This window comes from Lontra canadensis, unplaced genomic scaffold, assembly GCF_010015895.1.
Source record: "Lontra canadensis isolate GAN:19392208 unplaced genomic scaffold, GSC_riverotter_1.0 scaffold24, whole genome shotgun sequence".
Classification (NCBI taxonomy): Eukaryota; Metazoa; Chordata; class Mammalia; order Carnivora; family Mustelidae; genus Lontra; species Lontra canadensis.
Window position 1 is genome coordinate 17,707,336 of NW_022631018.1, and position 17,298 is coordinate 17,724,633.

Genomic DNA, 17,298 nt, shown 5'->3' on the forward strand with positions numbered 1-17,298 from the left:
GGGGGAGGGGGTATCCCCACTCCGGGAAGAGGCGGGGGAGGGGGTATTCCCACTCCGGGAAGGGGAGGGGGAGGAGGTATTCCCTCACCTGGCAAAGGAGGGGGAGGAGGTATTCCCTCACCTGGAAAAGGAGGGGGAGGAGGTATTCCTTCACCTGGCAGGGGAGGGGGAGGAGGTATTCCCTCACCCGGCAAAGGAGGGGGAGGAGGTATCCCCACTACAGGAAGAGGAGGGGGAGGAGGTATTCCCACACCAGGCAAAGGGGGAGGAGGAGGTGGTAGCATTTCTGTACCAGGCAGAGGAGGAGGCGGGGGGATGGCTGTACTGGGAGGAGCAGGCCCCGTTGTGCCAGGGAGAGGGGGAGGGGGGGGGAGCATCATGCCCACTCCAGGCATGGAGCCGGAAGACTCTATACAAGGCAGAGGTGGTGAGGGTTGGATGCTATGGCTGTTTTCAAAGGAAGAGAAAACAGAGTGTTGCTGGCTGGTTTCAAACTCAGTATGAAGAGAAGGATGGGAAGGTTGTGACCCGGCCTGTCTTTGATTGTCAGACCAGGGAAGGGACGGAGGTGGTGGAGGCAAGGTGGGTTGATGTGTGTCAAGCTGTACTGATATTCGTCTTGGAGACACAATCAGAGAGATCTCTGAGCAGAACTTTGTCTGAGGTCCAGAAGGTGAGGAGGGCAGAGCTGAGTCTCCATGTTCAGGCCCTGGAGGGCAGGGAGGACACTCCGGTAGTGCGTAAACAGGAGGCAGTGTTGGTCTCCCACCCTCTTCCGTCGGGGATGTCTGGATGGACTTTGCCTGTAAAATCCTTTCATGACGTACATCCTTTTCTCCTAACCTGAGAACTTCAAGACAGACACCTTCTAAGGGTGCCACTCCATTTTGAGCCCCGTGATGGCCGCTGGCCACGTCCACATCCAGGGCAGGGTACTGCTTCTCCAGTGCGGCTATCTTGGTCCTCAGATCCTCGATGGTCTGTTCCAGCTGCTGAATGACAGTTGCTTGTCCTTCAGACTTCATGTCAAGAACTTCCTGAGGTACAACAAAGTTAAGTGTAGTTAACAGAAAATAAGGATCAAAAAATATTAAAATAATGTTAAAACTTGCCAAATATATTTGTTTGTATATATATTTGCCAAATACATTTGTTGTAATACTTCCAGAAAGATCCCTCTGTAGAAAGATGCTATTAGTATGTCTATGTATCCCCTCTTCTCCACCCTTTGACTTCAAAATGCTTTACACGCATTACCATAAAGTCCAAAGGTCCTTGTTTGTCTCATCTTTCAATGGTATCACTGAAGACTAGTAGACCACTGAGAACAGGAGAAAAAAATTCTGAATGACAAACCAATTTATTTCTAAGACAGCCTCCTCTCATACCTGCCCAGTAACACTTCCTCTTAACATACTCCCAAAAGGCATTTTAAATCCTTAGTTTTTTAAAAAGTTCTCACTACTTTTTAAAGGTAGTCACTGAAAGAAATCTCCAATAAGATTATTTGAAATAGCTTCGATATCCGTATGCACGTGTATCATTTCACTTACATCACGTTTACTGCCATTTTAATCTTTTACCGAAGGCACTTCAGAAAGTGATACCTGTGACTCTGCACAATTTATAAAGACATCTGATAACAACTGTGCCAATGTATGGGTCACCTCTAAATGGTGTCTTCCTTTCCCAAGGCATAGAATCAACCAGAAATCCTTTAAGAAAAATAGAATGCTTTGGGGTCCAAAAAGGGGGAAGCCCGAAGGGTAAATTAAATATGAATAACAGATGAACAAGATGAAAAGAGAGGAATAAGCCATGGATTGGGAAAAAAAAAAAAAAAAAAAGGTAGGAAAAAAGGAATAGGAGAAGGTAAAAGAGATGGGAGAACAAACTCTAGCTGGGGTCATGCAGACCTGGATTTCCTCATTCAAGGCTGGAATACAAGGCAGGGACAATGTGGGAGAGTTCTCCTACTGAGAGCTATTTCTCCAGAGTGTCCCAGGGCTTTCCATAGATTAACCCAATAGGGGCCTCCAGAAAGAGCCATAGTCCACAGACACACACATCTATTACCTTCCCCACACAGGAGCCTAAAGCTGCCAATCCAGATCTGCTCTTGGAAGAATATAAGAAATAATAAGAAATAATGGAAGAATAATTTAAGAGATAATACCAAAATTATGTTAAGTGTAAAACTAAACTTATATCTGGCTTACCAAAGGTTAGGGGATCCAAGAAAACTCTCCGCAAAATAAAAAATAAAATTTTTATTTCCCCTTTATTAAATCCAAAACAAATACCTACATAACCCACCTGCAATGGAAAAACTGCAGATGAACAAGACAGAAATGTTCTTTCTGTAAATATATTTACAATACTTACTATAAATGAAGCATTTTTGGTGCTACGTGTGTATTTGTTAAAAATCTTCAGAGCTAGTCCCCCATCCTTCCCATAGGGAGTAAAGAATCTATAAACTTTGTAGTTTTAATACTAACCCCTGTTACTTTTTCCCTGGAAACTCTCTCTCTTACTATAACATTTAACTTGCTTTAGATCAGTTATGATGCTTTTTGAGGAGTACAGAGACTTGTAAATTCAGAGGTATGCTCCTTACACGAGGTACTCTATTTCCCTATTGTCATATAATGCTGCATGGCCCTTACTATGGAAGAAAAGTGAAAAGGAAACTAATTTGCTTTTCAACTAATAAAGGAATGTAATTCACTTTAAACAGTTGGTCAAAAATTTGAAAGGCACTTGGTATTTACTTGTAAAATAGATATTCATATATGTATTTAGATACTTTTTTGTTATTTGTCATCAATGTCTACACAAAAGACTAAAGTATTACAAAGCATAGTATATTTTCTAAATAGTCCATGGTAAAAAAAAAAAAAAAAAAACCAAACCTGTAATGAACAGTATCTTTGACTACTGTACTTCACTCCCCTCTCCAAATAAGATGCTAGTAATTATAAAACAAACCAGAAGCCAAAAGACTGCTCCCAAATTAATCCCAATACAACATATAATTATTCAGTACTTCTTCCTTACCCTAGAGTAGTAAAATGTATAGATTATTTTCATTTCTCCGGCGTAACCTTCAAAGTAAAAAGATTAGGTGATGAAAGGCACACAAGAGGTAAATTCTGGAACAATTTTCTAAACTCATTTCTTAAATTACTGAGGCCAGCTCTTTTTCATCATAGATTTGAATATAATGAAAGCACTATATGACCTCTCCTTCATAAGGTCATTACTCTCAGGAACAGGAAACATATAGGTTTTCCTAACACAGAGGAGAAGAAGACAGAGAAACTTAGACAATATGCCAAAATGGAGGAATTCATCCCAAATGAAACAACAAGATAAGGTCATGGCTAGAGATCTAACTGAAACAGATAGAAGTAATATACTTAATGGAGACTTTAAACAACAATCATAATGATATTCACTGGGCTTGAGAAAAGCATGGAAGACTTCAGGGAAACATTTACCATAGAGATGAGTTAAAAAACAATCAGTCAGAAATGAAAAATGAAATAACTGATATTCCAAACAGACTGAATGTAATGAACCCAAGGATAGAATAAGCAAAGGAATGAATAAGTGATATAGAAGACAAAATAATGGAAAATAATGAAGCTGAAGAAAAGAAAAAGAAGAATTATGGAACACAAGAACAGATGTAGAGAACTCAGTGACCCCATCAAATGTAATGACATTCGTATCATAGAAGTCCCAGAAGATGAGAGAAAAGAGGAAGCAGAAAATTTACTTGAGGAAATCATAGCTGAAAATTTCCCTAATCTGGGGAAGGAATATAATGAAAGCAATACAAAAGGACATGAAGGAGAAGGAAAAGAAGAGGAGGAATTAATCCTAAATCATAACACCCTAACACAATAGCAATGTCTACATTTCTTTCTACATGGATTTATGCTCCCACATTTACAAGCCAACTAGTCCAACATAGCACTCAAAGCCAATGATCATAGAAGGTCATAGTACCAGTGACTGGAAAGATTCCTGAGATTTTCAGCCTTTCTAATTACTTATACAGCCAACAGGAAAAAGGTTTAAAAAAATCCCATTAAACATGATATACCAGAAAAAGACTTTTTAAATGGAATCAAGACAATTTGGCAGTTACTGTGGATTGACTTTCCCAATCTCCAGCTCCCTCTCCTTCTATGTGCAGAAGAGAAACTACATTTACAGGCCTCCTTGCAATTACATTCCTCCAATTAGATGCAGGTGCACTGAGATTTAGACAGTGGAATGAGAGAGGAGCCATGCTCCAGTGTCCCTAAATGTTCTGCTAGCGATCAAGACCTGCCAGTGAAAGCTGCTCTGGAACAACATTCCACTGTCCGCTCTCCAGTTTCCAACGGTAGCCTCAACGGCTTTAGCTTCCCTGGTATACCAGTTGTATAGGATCCCTCTGAAAAGTTTCAGCCTAGAAGTGGATCTTTCAAACTTTTTTTTTTTTTTTAAGATTTTATTTATCTATTTGACAGAGAGAGAGAGACAGCGAGAGAAGGAATACAAGCAGGGGGAGTGGGAGAGAGAGAAGCAGGCTTCCGCCTAAGCAGGGAGCCTGATGTAGGGGCTCGATCCCAGGACCATGGGATCATGACCTGACCCGAAGGCAGACGCTTAATGACTAAGCCACACACGTGCCCTGCTTTCAAACTTTCTAACCTTTTCATGAAAAAGTCAACTTTATGTTGTAAACCCTGTTTAATATATCTAGTATGCTGTTGCATAGACAGCATGTCCACACAGCCTCTTGGGAGCCATTTTCAACAGCAAAACTGCCAACAAAAAGCACAAAAATGCAAACAACATGGCACTAAACAAGACTATGAAAAGGACCCTCGGTTATAAGATGAGAATTGAAATAAGTAGGCAGAGTGTCACCTCACTTCATCTCCACTGGGAGCGTATGTGTCAAACGACTCAAGTGTTTTGCTCCTCTGTGGGTGTCTGGGAATGACCATGAAAGGAACTGCAGTATTGATTTTGGAGTTACAAATACATGTTAGTGAGCAGGAAAATTTGCAGATATGAACTCGGGCGGGGGAGAGGATAAATAAATAAATTATTTATATATATATATATATATATATATATATATATATATATATACACATACATATATATATATATATATATATATATATATATATATATATATATAATTTTTTTTCCAGAATAGAATATGGAGGGACAAGATTCCTCCTGTAAGCACCTTGAGGTGATCTCTAAAAATGGTTACACTACTCACTTGACCCAGAAGATCCTACAACATCATGCAAATCAAGAAGTTCAAATTTTCTTGTTCACTTTAAGAACATTATTGAAACCACCCAGGGTATACATATGGGAAAAGCCACTAAGTATCTGGAAGATGTCACTTTACAGAAGCAATGGGTGTCATTCCATACTTACAATGGTACAACAAGTAAGTGTGCCCCGGCCAAAGAGTAGAACTGGACACAGGGTCAGTGACCCAAAAAAGAAGGCTGAATTTTTGCTGCACATGATTAAAAATGCAGACAGTAATGCCGAACTTAAGGGTTTAGATGTAGATTATCTGTTCACAGAGCACATCCACGTAAACAAAAGTCCCCAGACACATACGGCCAGATTTGTGGAGCTCACAGAGTAACCTATACATGAGCTCCCACTGCCACACTGAGATGACCTTTACTGAAAAATAAAAAGTTGTTTCTAAAAGAAGAGTAAATTGCACGGGGGGGGGGGGCGGGGGGGCAGAAAAAAGATATCCCAGAAGAAAATAAGGAAACAAAAACTTACAGCCTATAATTAAATTCAGCATAAAATAAATGCAAAAAAAAGCAGGTTTTTTTAGTGGTAGGAAAAAAAGACCCTATCTTCCTTAAATAAATAAATAAATAAATAAATAAAGCAATTATATCCTTATTTTTTCTCCTAATAGTAAGCATGAACAAATTGTTAGAATTAAGATGATTTAAGTGTTAATTTTTTACAGCACAAACTTCCTGGCAAATGTATATAATATCACAATATATGACATCTTTCATGAAAAGATGGTCATTTTTTTATAGCATTGCAGAAATTCATCCTTTTCCCCAGTGACCTCTGACAATCCTCTGATATGCAAACTTATCTCTTCAAACATAGGTACGTCGGTGATCGTCTTTACCAAATCAACTAACTCCATCAGGTACTCACTGATCCATCACTTTTCATGTGAACCACCTTCCCTGACTTCAGGAAATTCTACACCTTCATCTCACCTTCCACTCTATTTGCATCATGTGGTTAAAACATCCACGAACAGTGACATGAACGGACACTGCCACAACTAAAGCATGGTAGATAGTAACAGATGGCCCAGGTTAAGGGGGGATAGATCTGGGGTTGGACCTAATTTTACAAGTGGTCAATTTATTAGAGTATATTGTTCTATTACATATCTTACTTTTTTTCTTTCTTTTTTTTAAACTTATTTTTTAAATAAAGTGATCACTGAGGGCACTCAGATAAGAAAAAGATGAGAAAATAAGGGAGTGACACACTCCCTACCTTCACAGGTTTTCTTTTTTTTTTTTTTTTTAAGATTTTATTTAGTTATTTGTCAGAGAGAGTGAGCACAGGCAGACAGAGTGGCAGGCAGAGGCAGAGGGAGAAGCAGGCTCCCCGCTGAGCAAGGAGCCCAATGTGGGACTCGATCCCAGGATGCTGGGATCATGACCTGAGCCGAAGGCAGCTGCTTAACCAACTGAGCCACCAAGGCGTCCCAACAGGTTTTCAAATGTAAAGTACAGCAAGAACCAGAACAGGGAAGGGACAGAGGAAACAGAAGAACAAAACTTCAAAACTGACTTTGCAGTGGATATGGCAGAGAGAGCCGTGAGCTGCCAGGAAGGTGGTGAAGTCGACAACTTCACAGAGAGTCAACAGCCGGCAAAGACGGAAGGCTGACATTTGTGGAGGGAACTGTTTTGAAGAGATAATTATTATAGTTAAAGGACATGGGAAAAAGTTGGAGTGAGAGACTACCTGCTTCTCACATTAACCCCAATGTAGACAGAACAAAACACCAATTTGCTGAAATCCTGATTCCCCTCTATGACCCTATCTCTACCTTCAAAATCCCAGCCCAAGTCAGTGTTACCGCCCTCCTTTTCCATTGCAGGAAACAGCAGTTAAGCTCACCTCAGGCTTTCACTGATTAAGCCATAAAATAAGGTCAGCCATCTATTCTTACAGAGTAGCCAAATGTACGTAAGATTTTTGGTTTTGAATTCAGCGGAGAGTCTTCAAAGAATCTTATCTGACCTTCCTTATCCGGGGCTTTCACGCAGGGCTGGCTGCTCCCAGGGTACCACCAATTCCATCCCCTGAGACACTCTCTAGAGCTATTTGGCGAAGGCTGTGTTGCCTATAAGCAGTGAAGGGTTGGTTTCTATTTGGGTTATAGTTTTCCATTTTTTTCAAAGATTATTAAAGAAATTCCCATGGTAAATAATGGTCATTATCAAGAAAAAAATACTGTCTATTTTCTGGCCATTTGAACAAAAGTCCTCTCAGGGCCCACCCACAAACTCAGATTTAATCTCAAGAGCCTGTCAGGCGCTCTGTGGTCCATGGAAAGCCGTCAAGTTGAGGGCCTGTTCCTTGTGTCCTGTGCCTGGTACTTAATCTTCTCCTCACAGGTATAACTAGATACAGGCCTATCAGATCCTCAAAGGATTTGACAGTGCTAAAACGTACTTTCTATTATCTCTAGACTTCTGCACTTTTTTTTTAAAAAGACAGCATTTCCAGTAATTGCGCGACCGTTTACCCAACACTAATGGTTCTCACTATTAAAAGTTAAAATAAACAAAATTTTTAAAAGGAGAGTAGGAAAAAAGTAATCTTTATAATTTTGCGCACAATCCAAATAATGGGTATAGACCTATAAACGGAAGCAGTAATCTAATTTTAGTTTTTCAAAACAGTATCTAATATACCTTATATATTACCAATGTTGAGATTATTTGTATTTTAAAGTATTACTTCAATCCCCTAAATCATTATAAGTAGTAAAGTCTGCCATCCACTTTGGCTGAACAATTATATACAATACATCAGCCAAAATTCTTCTATTCCTGTATAATCTTATATGTGGGTGGTGACAGTTAGTTTTATAAATTGTTTGAACACTTGCATATCACAAAATACAAGTTTCCATGAAAAAATAAAATGTTCACCAAAATTTTTTTCGAATTACAAGATTATCTGATTCCCAGAAAAAGAAACATTAATGTAACATTAAGGCTAAAACTGTCAAAAAGGAAGCCAAGATATACTCAAGTAAAGCTTTTGCTGAAAAGTTAATTTGCTTTGTCTTTGAAACTTTACGATGTTTATAATGTAAGCAAGATATTTTCGGAGCCTGGAATATAAAAAGACTATTGGTCAGTTAACACTGTGATAATTTATTCTGTAAGTGTTAATATGAGATATGAAATTTATTTTCTATCATATTCAGATTTGCAAGTTCTGCTAAACTCTAAGGCCATGTTACTGCCAAGTTAGGATACCTCTAGACATCTGTAAAATATAAATCCTACTCTTCACAGAAGCATATAAATTCTCTATTTGTCATGATCTGAATTCTAAACACCATTCTAATATAAGGGTTTTGAACAAACCAGGGGCATTCCAGATTTACCATAAGCCAAGACAAGCTACACATGATTCTACAGGAAAGGAAATCCAGATTTTAAATAGAAAGATTTTGGATAAAAATAAAGTACCAACAATTTCAAGTTTGAAAAGGAATTTCAAGAAAGGAGGGAACATCAGAACATACGGTAAGTAGAAAATAACTTACCTAGGTCTTCTTAAAGCAGAACATATTGTGGAAAAGAAGAGCTTCACACACAGAGAGCCCAGATAGCACCTCTGGGACCCTCACAATGAAAAGATGATCTAGTGAAATTATCATAGTGTCAAACTGGAATCTCTTCCCATCCCTTCATTGCAGGGATGACAAATGTGAGGGAGAGGGATTCGTTACAACTCATAACTGGCTGTATTCCTTTCAACATCTCTTTATTGCTATAGTTGATAACAATCTGATCGATGGAAAGTCAACACCATTATTCCCAAAACCAAAGCAGAAGTAATGTGTTTGGGAAAGGGGGTCAGGAAAAAAAGAGTAAGAAACAGTCAAGAAAACTTTCCTTCCTTCACACCCAAATAATCTCCAACATCAAAGACTTCATAAAAAGCAAAGCTTGGAGGACGTCAAATGGGATGGATTAGAAACGTTAGCCAGAAAGCTGCCTTTCAACCTTGCCGTTCTCCTGCAACTGCTGTCCCAGTAATCCCTCCTGTTCTTCTAATTTTATACCTTCTCCTTCCCATTTCTTTTACTCTGTTCCCTCCTTTGGACTTTTTTTGGGGTATAGTTACTGTACACTTTGGGGTATAGTTACTGTAGGTTCGCTAGACGAACCTACAGTAACTGAAGACTTTGTCCTTAGCCTACTATCCTCTCTATGTACGTTGGGAGAGGACATCAATTTTTATGTGTTTAGTCTTCATCTCTATATGATTATTTCCTAGTTTTCCTGTCCCATCAATACTTCACTTCCAAACTGTGATGGCTTAGCTATCATCGCTTTTTGATTACACTACATTTTCCTTAAATGTATAATGCATTTATTTCCAAAGAAATATTAGCTCCCTGCCTTGCAAGTTTGCCTAGGCGTACTAACATCCTTCCATCACTTTTTCAAATCCTCTGCACTCATAATGTGTACCAGAATCACAAGGAGGACTTTTGAAGACACAAATTGCTAGTTCCGACCCTCAGAGTTTCCAGTTCTGTAGGTCTGGAGCAGGGCCTGGGGATTTTCTTTTCTAACCAGTTCCCGAGGAATGCTAATGTTGCTGGTCCAAGGACCACACTTTGAGAACTACAGTCCATGCCTACCCTAGTTATGGCTACCTTTGGCTAACTATTATTCCAACCCCAGGCTGCTGCCTTCCCTTTCAGCAGATCGGCACATTAGCTCAGGTTCTCCTTACCTGACCGAAGGGATACATGGAGAGTTTAATACCTGGTCCTCCTTCCTGGCTCTCCTTTCCCTCCTCCCATTAATTCTACATTCTCGCGCCAGGTAATTGTACCTTAAAATACCAACTCATGTGCTTTCTTGCTCAAAAACTTATGGTTCTTATGCTCATATGCTAAACATAAGACATTTTAAATCCCCTACTTGATTCATAAGGTTTTCATAGCTTATAAAGAGTAGATATCCTATTACCTACCCTGCCCTACTACTGTGAGGGTTACATCGATACAGTCAAAGATCATTATTCACAGTTGTTACACTCTGTAGAGTGAATAATTAATTAGTGAACGCTCAGCCAGAGATCCTAAGGAAAATGCAGAGTTCGGTTCCTACGAGCCTTTGGCCACGACATTTTCGTCAACTGATAGATACATAGCCTTGTTTTCTCTACGTTTCTGTTTAAAGTCACCTCTCATAATATATATTGTGGGTTTTCTTGCCTTTGTACTCACACAAGAGCACTGTACCTCCCGTCTGAATGAAGCGTAACTAACAGGTGCGTGGTCACGCTCTCCAGCTGGAGGGAGCGCCAGCCACCCCCGCTGCACCACGCCCACGGGGCCCTGTCGACAGTGAGACCAACTGGAAGCACAGAGAGGCAAGGAATATGGCACCACATGGATTGCAAGAAGGTATCTGTTCATAGTATGAGCTGAAACGAGAAGGCAGAGTGTCACCTCGTTCCCCCTTGGCCGGCAGACGGCACGTAGGGCAACTCAAGTCGCTTCCCACTTTGCTCATGTCTCCAGACGAACGTGAAGGCCTGTGAGGACTGATCGCCGGCCACAAATACCACGGCTATGTATTCTGCAAATACAGCATCTATGAATAATGAGGATCAACTAAACTATGAAAGCGACTTTCCAAACCAGATATAACAACAATACTAGTGACAGCTAACATTTTGAGAGCCTACTATGTGCCAGGAACACATAAATTAATGCACTTAAATCTATGCACTTAAATTAAGGCATTTAAATCTCATGAAACGCCTTATGATAAAACTTTATAGATGAGAGAACTAAGGCATAGAGGGTAAGATACTATGCTCAGATTTGCCAGTTAAAAGAATACGTGGTATTTATGCCCAGGGAAACTGGTCCAAAGCCCACATCCTCAATCACCATGTATGAATAGAGGCAAATTTTCTACCACTCCCCAGGAAGCACCCTCTGCTCTAATCAGTGTGGTCTCCTACTAATTAGCCATTCAGCAGATATTTCCTGAGCTCCTAAAACATGTCAGGTACTCTGTTCGATACAGAAAGGACAAAGAAAATAAGGACAGTCTCGGTTATAAGGAGCTCATGTCTATGAGACATGCAAAATGCAACCGTTATGGGAAAGTAAGTAAGTATAGGGGTCCCAGGGTAGGGATGCCAAAAGGACTCTCCAGATTGAAGTCTTAGGGAAAGTGTCTAAATGGAAGTAAAATTTAACATGAATTTAGATTAATAAACAGGAATTAACTAGATTTTAAAGGGGGTAAGGGGAGGAGTATGAAAGAAACATACAAAAAGAGAGATATGAAGGATCCCAATCTTAGGTTGTTTTTCAGAAAACCGGGGCATTTTTTCAAGGCTGAAACAAACCAAATGTGGGAAATGGTGGGTGGGAAGGCTGAAGACGGAGGATGGCAAGGAAAAGCCTCCATGTCAAACTCAGGAGTCTGAGTTTTCTTTCTCAAATGCTAGGAACAGTCATTAAATGAGCCTTAGCAGATATCAGACATAAGTAAATCTGGATTTTTAGAAAGATGACTCAAGGCACTGTGGAGGAAAGATTAGAGGGGATTAAGAGAGGAAATACAGAGCCTTCCTGGGGACTATCCCAGCGATCCAGATAAGACCGGCCCTGGGGAGAGGCCCGGGAGAGGGAAAGCAGCCCGGTTGCCAGAGGAATAAACTGGGCCATTTCTTAACATCACCGGGTCACCTGGATGACTGTGCCTGCCCTGTCCTTCCCCAAACCCCCCCAGCCAAAATGCCACATTCACTTTCACTCTTGTGCCTTTTTTCTCTTTTCTCATCTGAAAGTCTCAGTCTCCTTCCCTCCACCTGTCCAAAAATGATCACTCTGAAGTCCTGATCCAAGCTGCACCCTTTCTTAGAAGTTGTCCTTAATTACAACTCAACAATATTCCTCTTTTTCCCCTTAAGTTCTGCAAAACAATATTATACTAAATGCCTCAGCAGAATCATGTGACATCTAACAAATCATGTCCTGTATATGGAGGCACCTGGGACCTCATAACCATGTGTATTTCCCTCAGTACCTGCCACAAACACCTTGAACACAGCACTTCAACAGATGTCCAATAAAGGATAAGCCCCTTTGTACGTTAAGAACTTTTATCGGCTCAGCTCTTCTAGTTGCTCGAGCTGTTTGTCATTCTCTACAGGACATCAACAACGCCGTCTGGCACAAATGAGGTTTACACCATCTTAACACTCAACAGAGCAAAGCTATAATCATTCCACCTCCCAGCCCTAGTAAGAGAAAACAAAGCGTAATTCTTTCCTCACATTCTCATCTCAAATTTTAACTGTTCTCCAGATGCTAACTTCTTTTCATTCTTAAAATTAACAGAACAGTTTTTCTCTTTACTTCTGGAGTTAAAATGTCTATATTTTTCTCTGAGCTAGATGGGGATTTCCATAAAATGAAAATATATTTTCCAGAAAAAAAAAAAATTTTCCCCTGAACATATTCTGGTAAATACCTTGCCCAGATGTTACCCATTTTCAATGTCAGCACCTTCACCAGAGTGTACTGTATCTGCATCTCTACCCTTCCCAACCACCTCTCACCCTGCCCCACGCCCCCGACTCACTGGGTCAAAGTGTTTGTGAAACATCTAAGAATGACCAGTCTGAGGTAAACTTCAAGGATGACCAGACTGACTCATGTTCTCTCCCCTCAGCCATCTGTCTCCTGCTGTCATTTAACCCCTATTTTTCTTACCCTGGTTTATATTTTAGTTGTTTACTTGTCTTGTAAATCATCATTTTATAGGTTTTTAATAACCATGGAAACTCATATTGCTTTTTGCCTTAGTTTAGAAGGAACTCACATTAAACAGTTTTTTCCAACCTTTTGATATGTGTGATATGTTCCAACAAAAAAGTGGCTTCTTGTTTTTATAAGTCTTCATCATTATCCTTTCAGAATTAATTCACCCCCACACCTTTCTTTTGATCTGACTGATAATTCTTTTATTCTCGAAACTTTCCGATACCAAGACACATGTGAGTAATCCCTCAATCACCATCAACTAGGCCACCTCCCATCTGTTTCCTTGATTTGTCCCCAACTGAAGATGTTTCTGAAACGAATAATAAATTGTACTGAATGGTTATTTCATGAAGAGCACTATAACAGACACTGTAAGTAGAACCAGTGGGAAAGAATATTTAATTCCTCAAATAAGTTTGCAATCAAATTAGGCATCAAGGGGGACCCAGGAGGTGATCAGAGCAGGATCCTAAGAGAAAAGTGTGTAAGCCAATTTCGAAGGAGGTTAAAATTGGACTGAGATAGGATTTTGCTGGTTATCTCAAGTCATAAGCATTTTGCTGACCTTTGAGAAATTATCTGCATATAAACAATACAACATATGGGGTAAGAGCACTGATACTGTTTAATTTCTTTTTATTTTATTCTTTTTATTAAAGAAAAGAAATTACTATTGTAATAGTAATACTTGTAGTAAACTTTGTAATAAAGTAATACTTTGTAATAGACATGGCTCTTCACAATTAATAAAAACCATAATGTGCAGAGAGACTCAACTTTCAACCACCTGATATCAATTCTTACCCAAAGCTTGAATTTCTAAAGAGCAAATTTTATTTATTTATTCTTTATCTTTCATCTAGTCCATTTACATTAGAAAGGTGTGAGTTATTTTAGGAAAAATGCTTCAAAACACAATTGTATATGTACAGTTAACCCCTCATCAGCATGGGAGTTAGAAGCACACAGTCAAATATCCATGTATTACTTTTGACTCCCCCTAAACTTAACTACCTATAGAGTAGAAGCCTTAGCCATAACTTAAACAGCTGATGAGCACACATTTTGTATATCATATGCGTTATGTACTACATTCTTAGAATAAACTAAGCTGGAAGAAAAGAAAATATTATTAGGAAAAATCATAAGGAAAATACATTTCTAGTACTATATTTATGGGAACAAAATCCACATCTGGAGGAACCTGCACAGTTCAAACCCATGTAGTTCAAGGGTCAATGATAATTTCAAAAGCAAAAAGTAAGTTAAAAATGTGGCAGTAGCCAGTTTTGTTCTCATATCCTAATCTTTAATATAGGAACAAACACTCTTAGACATAATTATATACTGTAGAATATAAAAGCGTTCACAGTTTAGTATTTCAAATACCAAAAAAAAAATATAAAACAGAATTCAAAGTCCTAGTACAATTTTGTTTTTTAATAATCCTTTTGACATAGCAGATTTTCAGAGCGTATCACTTGAAAACAAATAATCAATAGATGAGGTCCTAAATAAGGTAGTTTTATCTGAAAGCCTTCTAATTCCATAGGGCCATCAGTAAAAGCCCTCCAGGAGAAAGCTACAGTTCTTTCTTTCTGCTTGAATGCCAGCTGTGTTTGCTTTAAGCATCAGACTCTCTCCGGGCAACGCCACAGCCTTCCCCTCCTTTTAGTTGAGAAAAGGCTTTATGAGTCATGTGTTTTTTCTAGGGATATGGAGCTCTCAGAATTATTAAGTACGGGGAGAGAGTAAAAGTCAAAACTCATTCAATAAATTCCAGTGTGCTCAGATTGAGAGAACAGGTGCCTGAACTCACATCTGAAGAAAAGCTTAGAGGGCGCTTCCCAACCCGGTTCCCTGCCTCTGACTAAGCAGTCCTGGAGATCTCGCCTTACAACCACAGAAGAACGCAGGCAGCCTGGGATGGGCCAGAAACGCTCTTCTGTTCATCATTCATATAGAACAAACTGGCTTAAAACCTCACCTCCAGTAGGGGTAATTTTTAGAGATACAGAACTGCCATCTAGTGACTAAGAAGAAAAACGCAAGAGGCTTTACATGAAAATAAAATTGTAAGGTGTTTTTTGTGTGTGTCTTTTTTTGTTTGTTTTTTAAGAGCAGTGAAACACTGACATTAGCCTAACTGGCACACTTGAGCATACCAAAGTTATACAAAAATGTAAAAATGTATCGGCAAACTAATGAGGCTATGTGCCTCTGAAACATATCTCGACATCTGACCCCTACAAATGATATAGTTGAAATGTAATAGAATAACTTTTAAAATAAACTTCTCGTCTACAAATCTAATGATTTTGGCAATAGCCATAGGGCAAATGCTCATGTAAAAGTGTAATTTTTTAATCATAGTGTAGCGAACATGAGGTATAAAATCAGAGACTTATATTCAAATCCTGGCTCTTAACCCTTCCTTAATTTTGTGACTCTAAGTAGGTGAATAACTATAAACATCTTTTTCTGTATCAGCTAAATATGAATTATAAGAGTTACTTTAAAGGACTATTGTTAAGAATTGCATAAGATAATACAGTAAAAGAGTTATGTACACAGTAGATTGGCAATTAATTCTAGTTTCCTATATCTCTTTGATGGCCAGTTACTTTAAGTACTTATGAAACCTATGTATATCTAAGAAAAGAACCAATCCATAAGTAAACTTATAACAAAGAAAGTAATCGATGTCATTGTTGAGGACTTAACCTCAATTGCTTCCAGATATCAGTTCCTCTCAATTGTGTTTTCTAGCTTCTAGAAAGTTCACTGGCAACAAGGAAAGAAGATGTGAAATTTAAATCAATCTATTTCGCCCTTGAGTTTCCAAAGCTATAACATCAAACATTTGTAAATCACCCAGGGCATCAGGTTTTCTGATTATAATATATTGTACCATGATTCACAGTTTGTGAGAAATAGAAAATTCACTATAATTTTACACACATGAGTAGATATCTTGATCTTAATACATAGAGCAATGTTGTACCTGTTTATCATTTTTGATAATATAGATTATGCTTTGTTGAGGCTTTCTTTGGCATTATCATATATAACAAAAATTCAGTTACATATGCCCTGGAAATAAGAATTTAGAAAAATGTAATATTTTATCTCAGATCACAACTTAGTCATGCCAAAAAAAAAAAAAAGGCTGTGAAATGAGAGGATATTTTGAAGGCAATATTTTCTTAATTATTTCTGAATTTATTTCACTTTACTCTTTTTATTTTTCTTCATCTCAATCCCTGCTAGCTCATCATTACACAGTTAATAACCATCATTGGAGAACACCAACCATCTTCAAGTACCCTGATCTCACGTGGGTCTCCTCTCTGATAAAAAGCTAGGAGAACATGTTTTATGACACTACCCTTAAGAGTGTCTTTAATCTTAAAATAATGGCCAATGTAGCTACATTTCTGAATAATAATAATAATAATAATGATGATTATTATTATTATAATTTAGAGAGAGAGAGTGCACCCAGGGTAGGAGGGTACAGAGGGAGGGAGAGAGTCTTAAGCAGCCTCCACGCCTCACCTCAGTCTCAGGACACTGAGATCACGACTTGAGCTGAAGCCAAGAGTCAGATGCTTAACCGACTGAGACACCCAGATGCCCCAATTATTATTATATTTTTTTTTAATGAAGTATAGTTGACATAATAGTTTCAGATAAGTAAGATAGGTGAAGGGGATTAAGAGGTACAAACTCTCAGTAATAAAATAAATAAGCCATAGTAATGAAAAGTATAGTATAGGTGTCAGTAATATCGTAATAACTTTATAGCTGTATTTTTTTAAAGTATGAGTTAAGCTTTAAAAAATAAAGCTCTTGACCAATGTTATATCCTCACTTTTCCTCCAGGGGGAGCACAACTTTTCATGAACAAGGCAGGACTGGGGCTTTCTAAAAGGGAAGCTATTTTTTAACTTGGAAACGTTCTCAAAAACGATCAGATTCTTTAATTTTACAGAGAAAAATACTATGTCCCAGAGAGCTTAGTATGTTGTTACACACTATCCAGAAACAGAGCTCGGTCTAGAACACGACGAGAGTCTTCTCTTGGACTAAACCGCGCTGGAGGAGAGACTCTTCTTACTGATAATTTCTAGTACTAAGTTATTTTTGAAAGA

At 38.7% G+C, this 17,298-nt stretch overlaps 1 protein-coding gene across 2 annotated transcripts in view; it reads right to left on the reverse strand.

The window, feature by feature from the left end:
* FMN2 (formin 2) overlaps positions 1-17,298 on the reverse strand; it is a 358,907-nt gene that overhangs the window by 249,331 nt on the left and 92,278 nt on the right. For both annotated transcript variants that reach the window (XM_032862943.1, XM_032862944.1), the window contains one exon: positions 1-1,037. This exon is cut by the window's left edge and continues 492 nt beyond it. In XM_032862943.1, coding sequence (XP_032718834.1) covers positions 1-1,037 — 1,037 coding nt within the window. The remainder of the gene's footprint in view (positions 1,038-17,298) is intronic.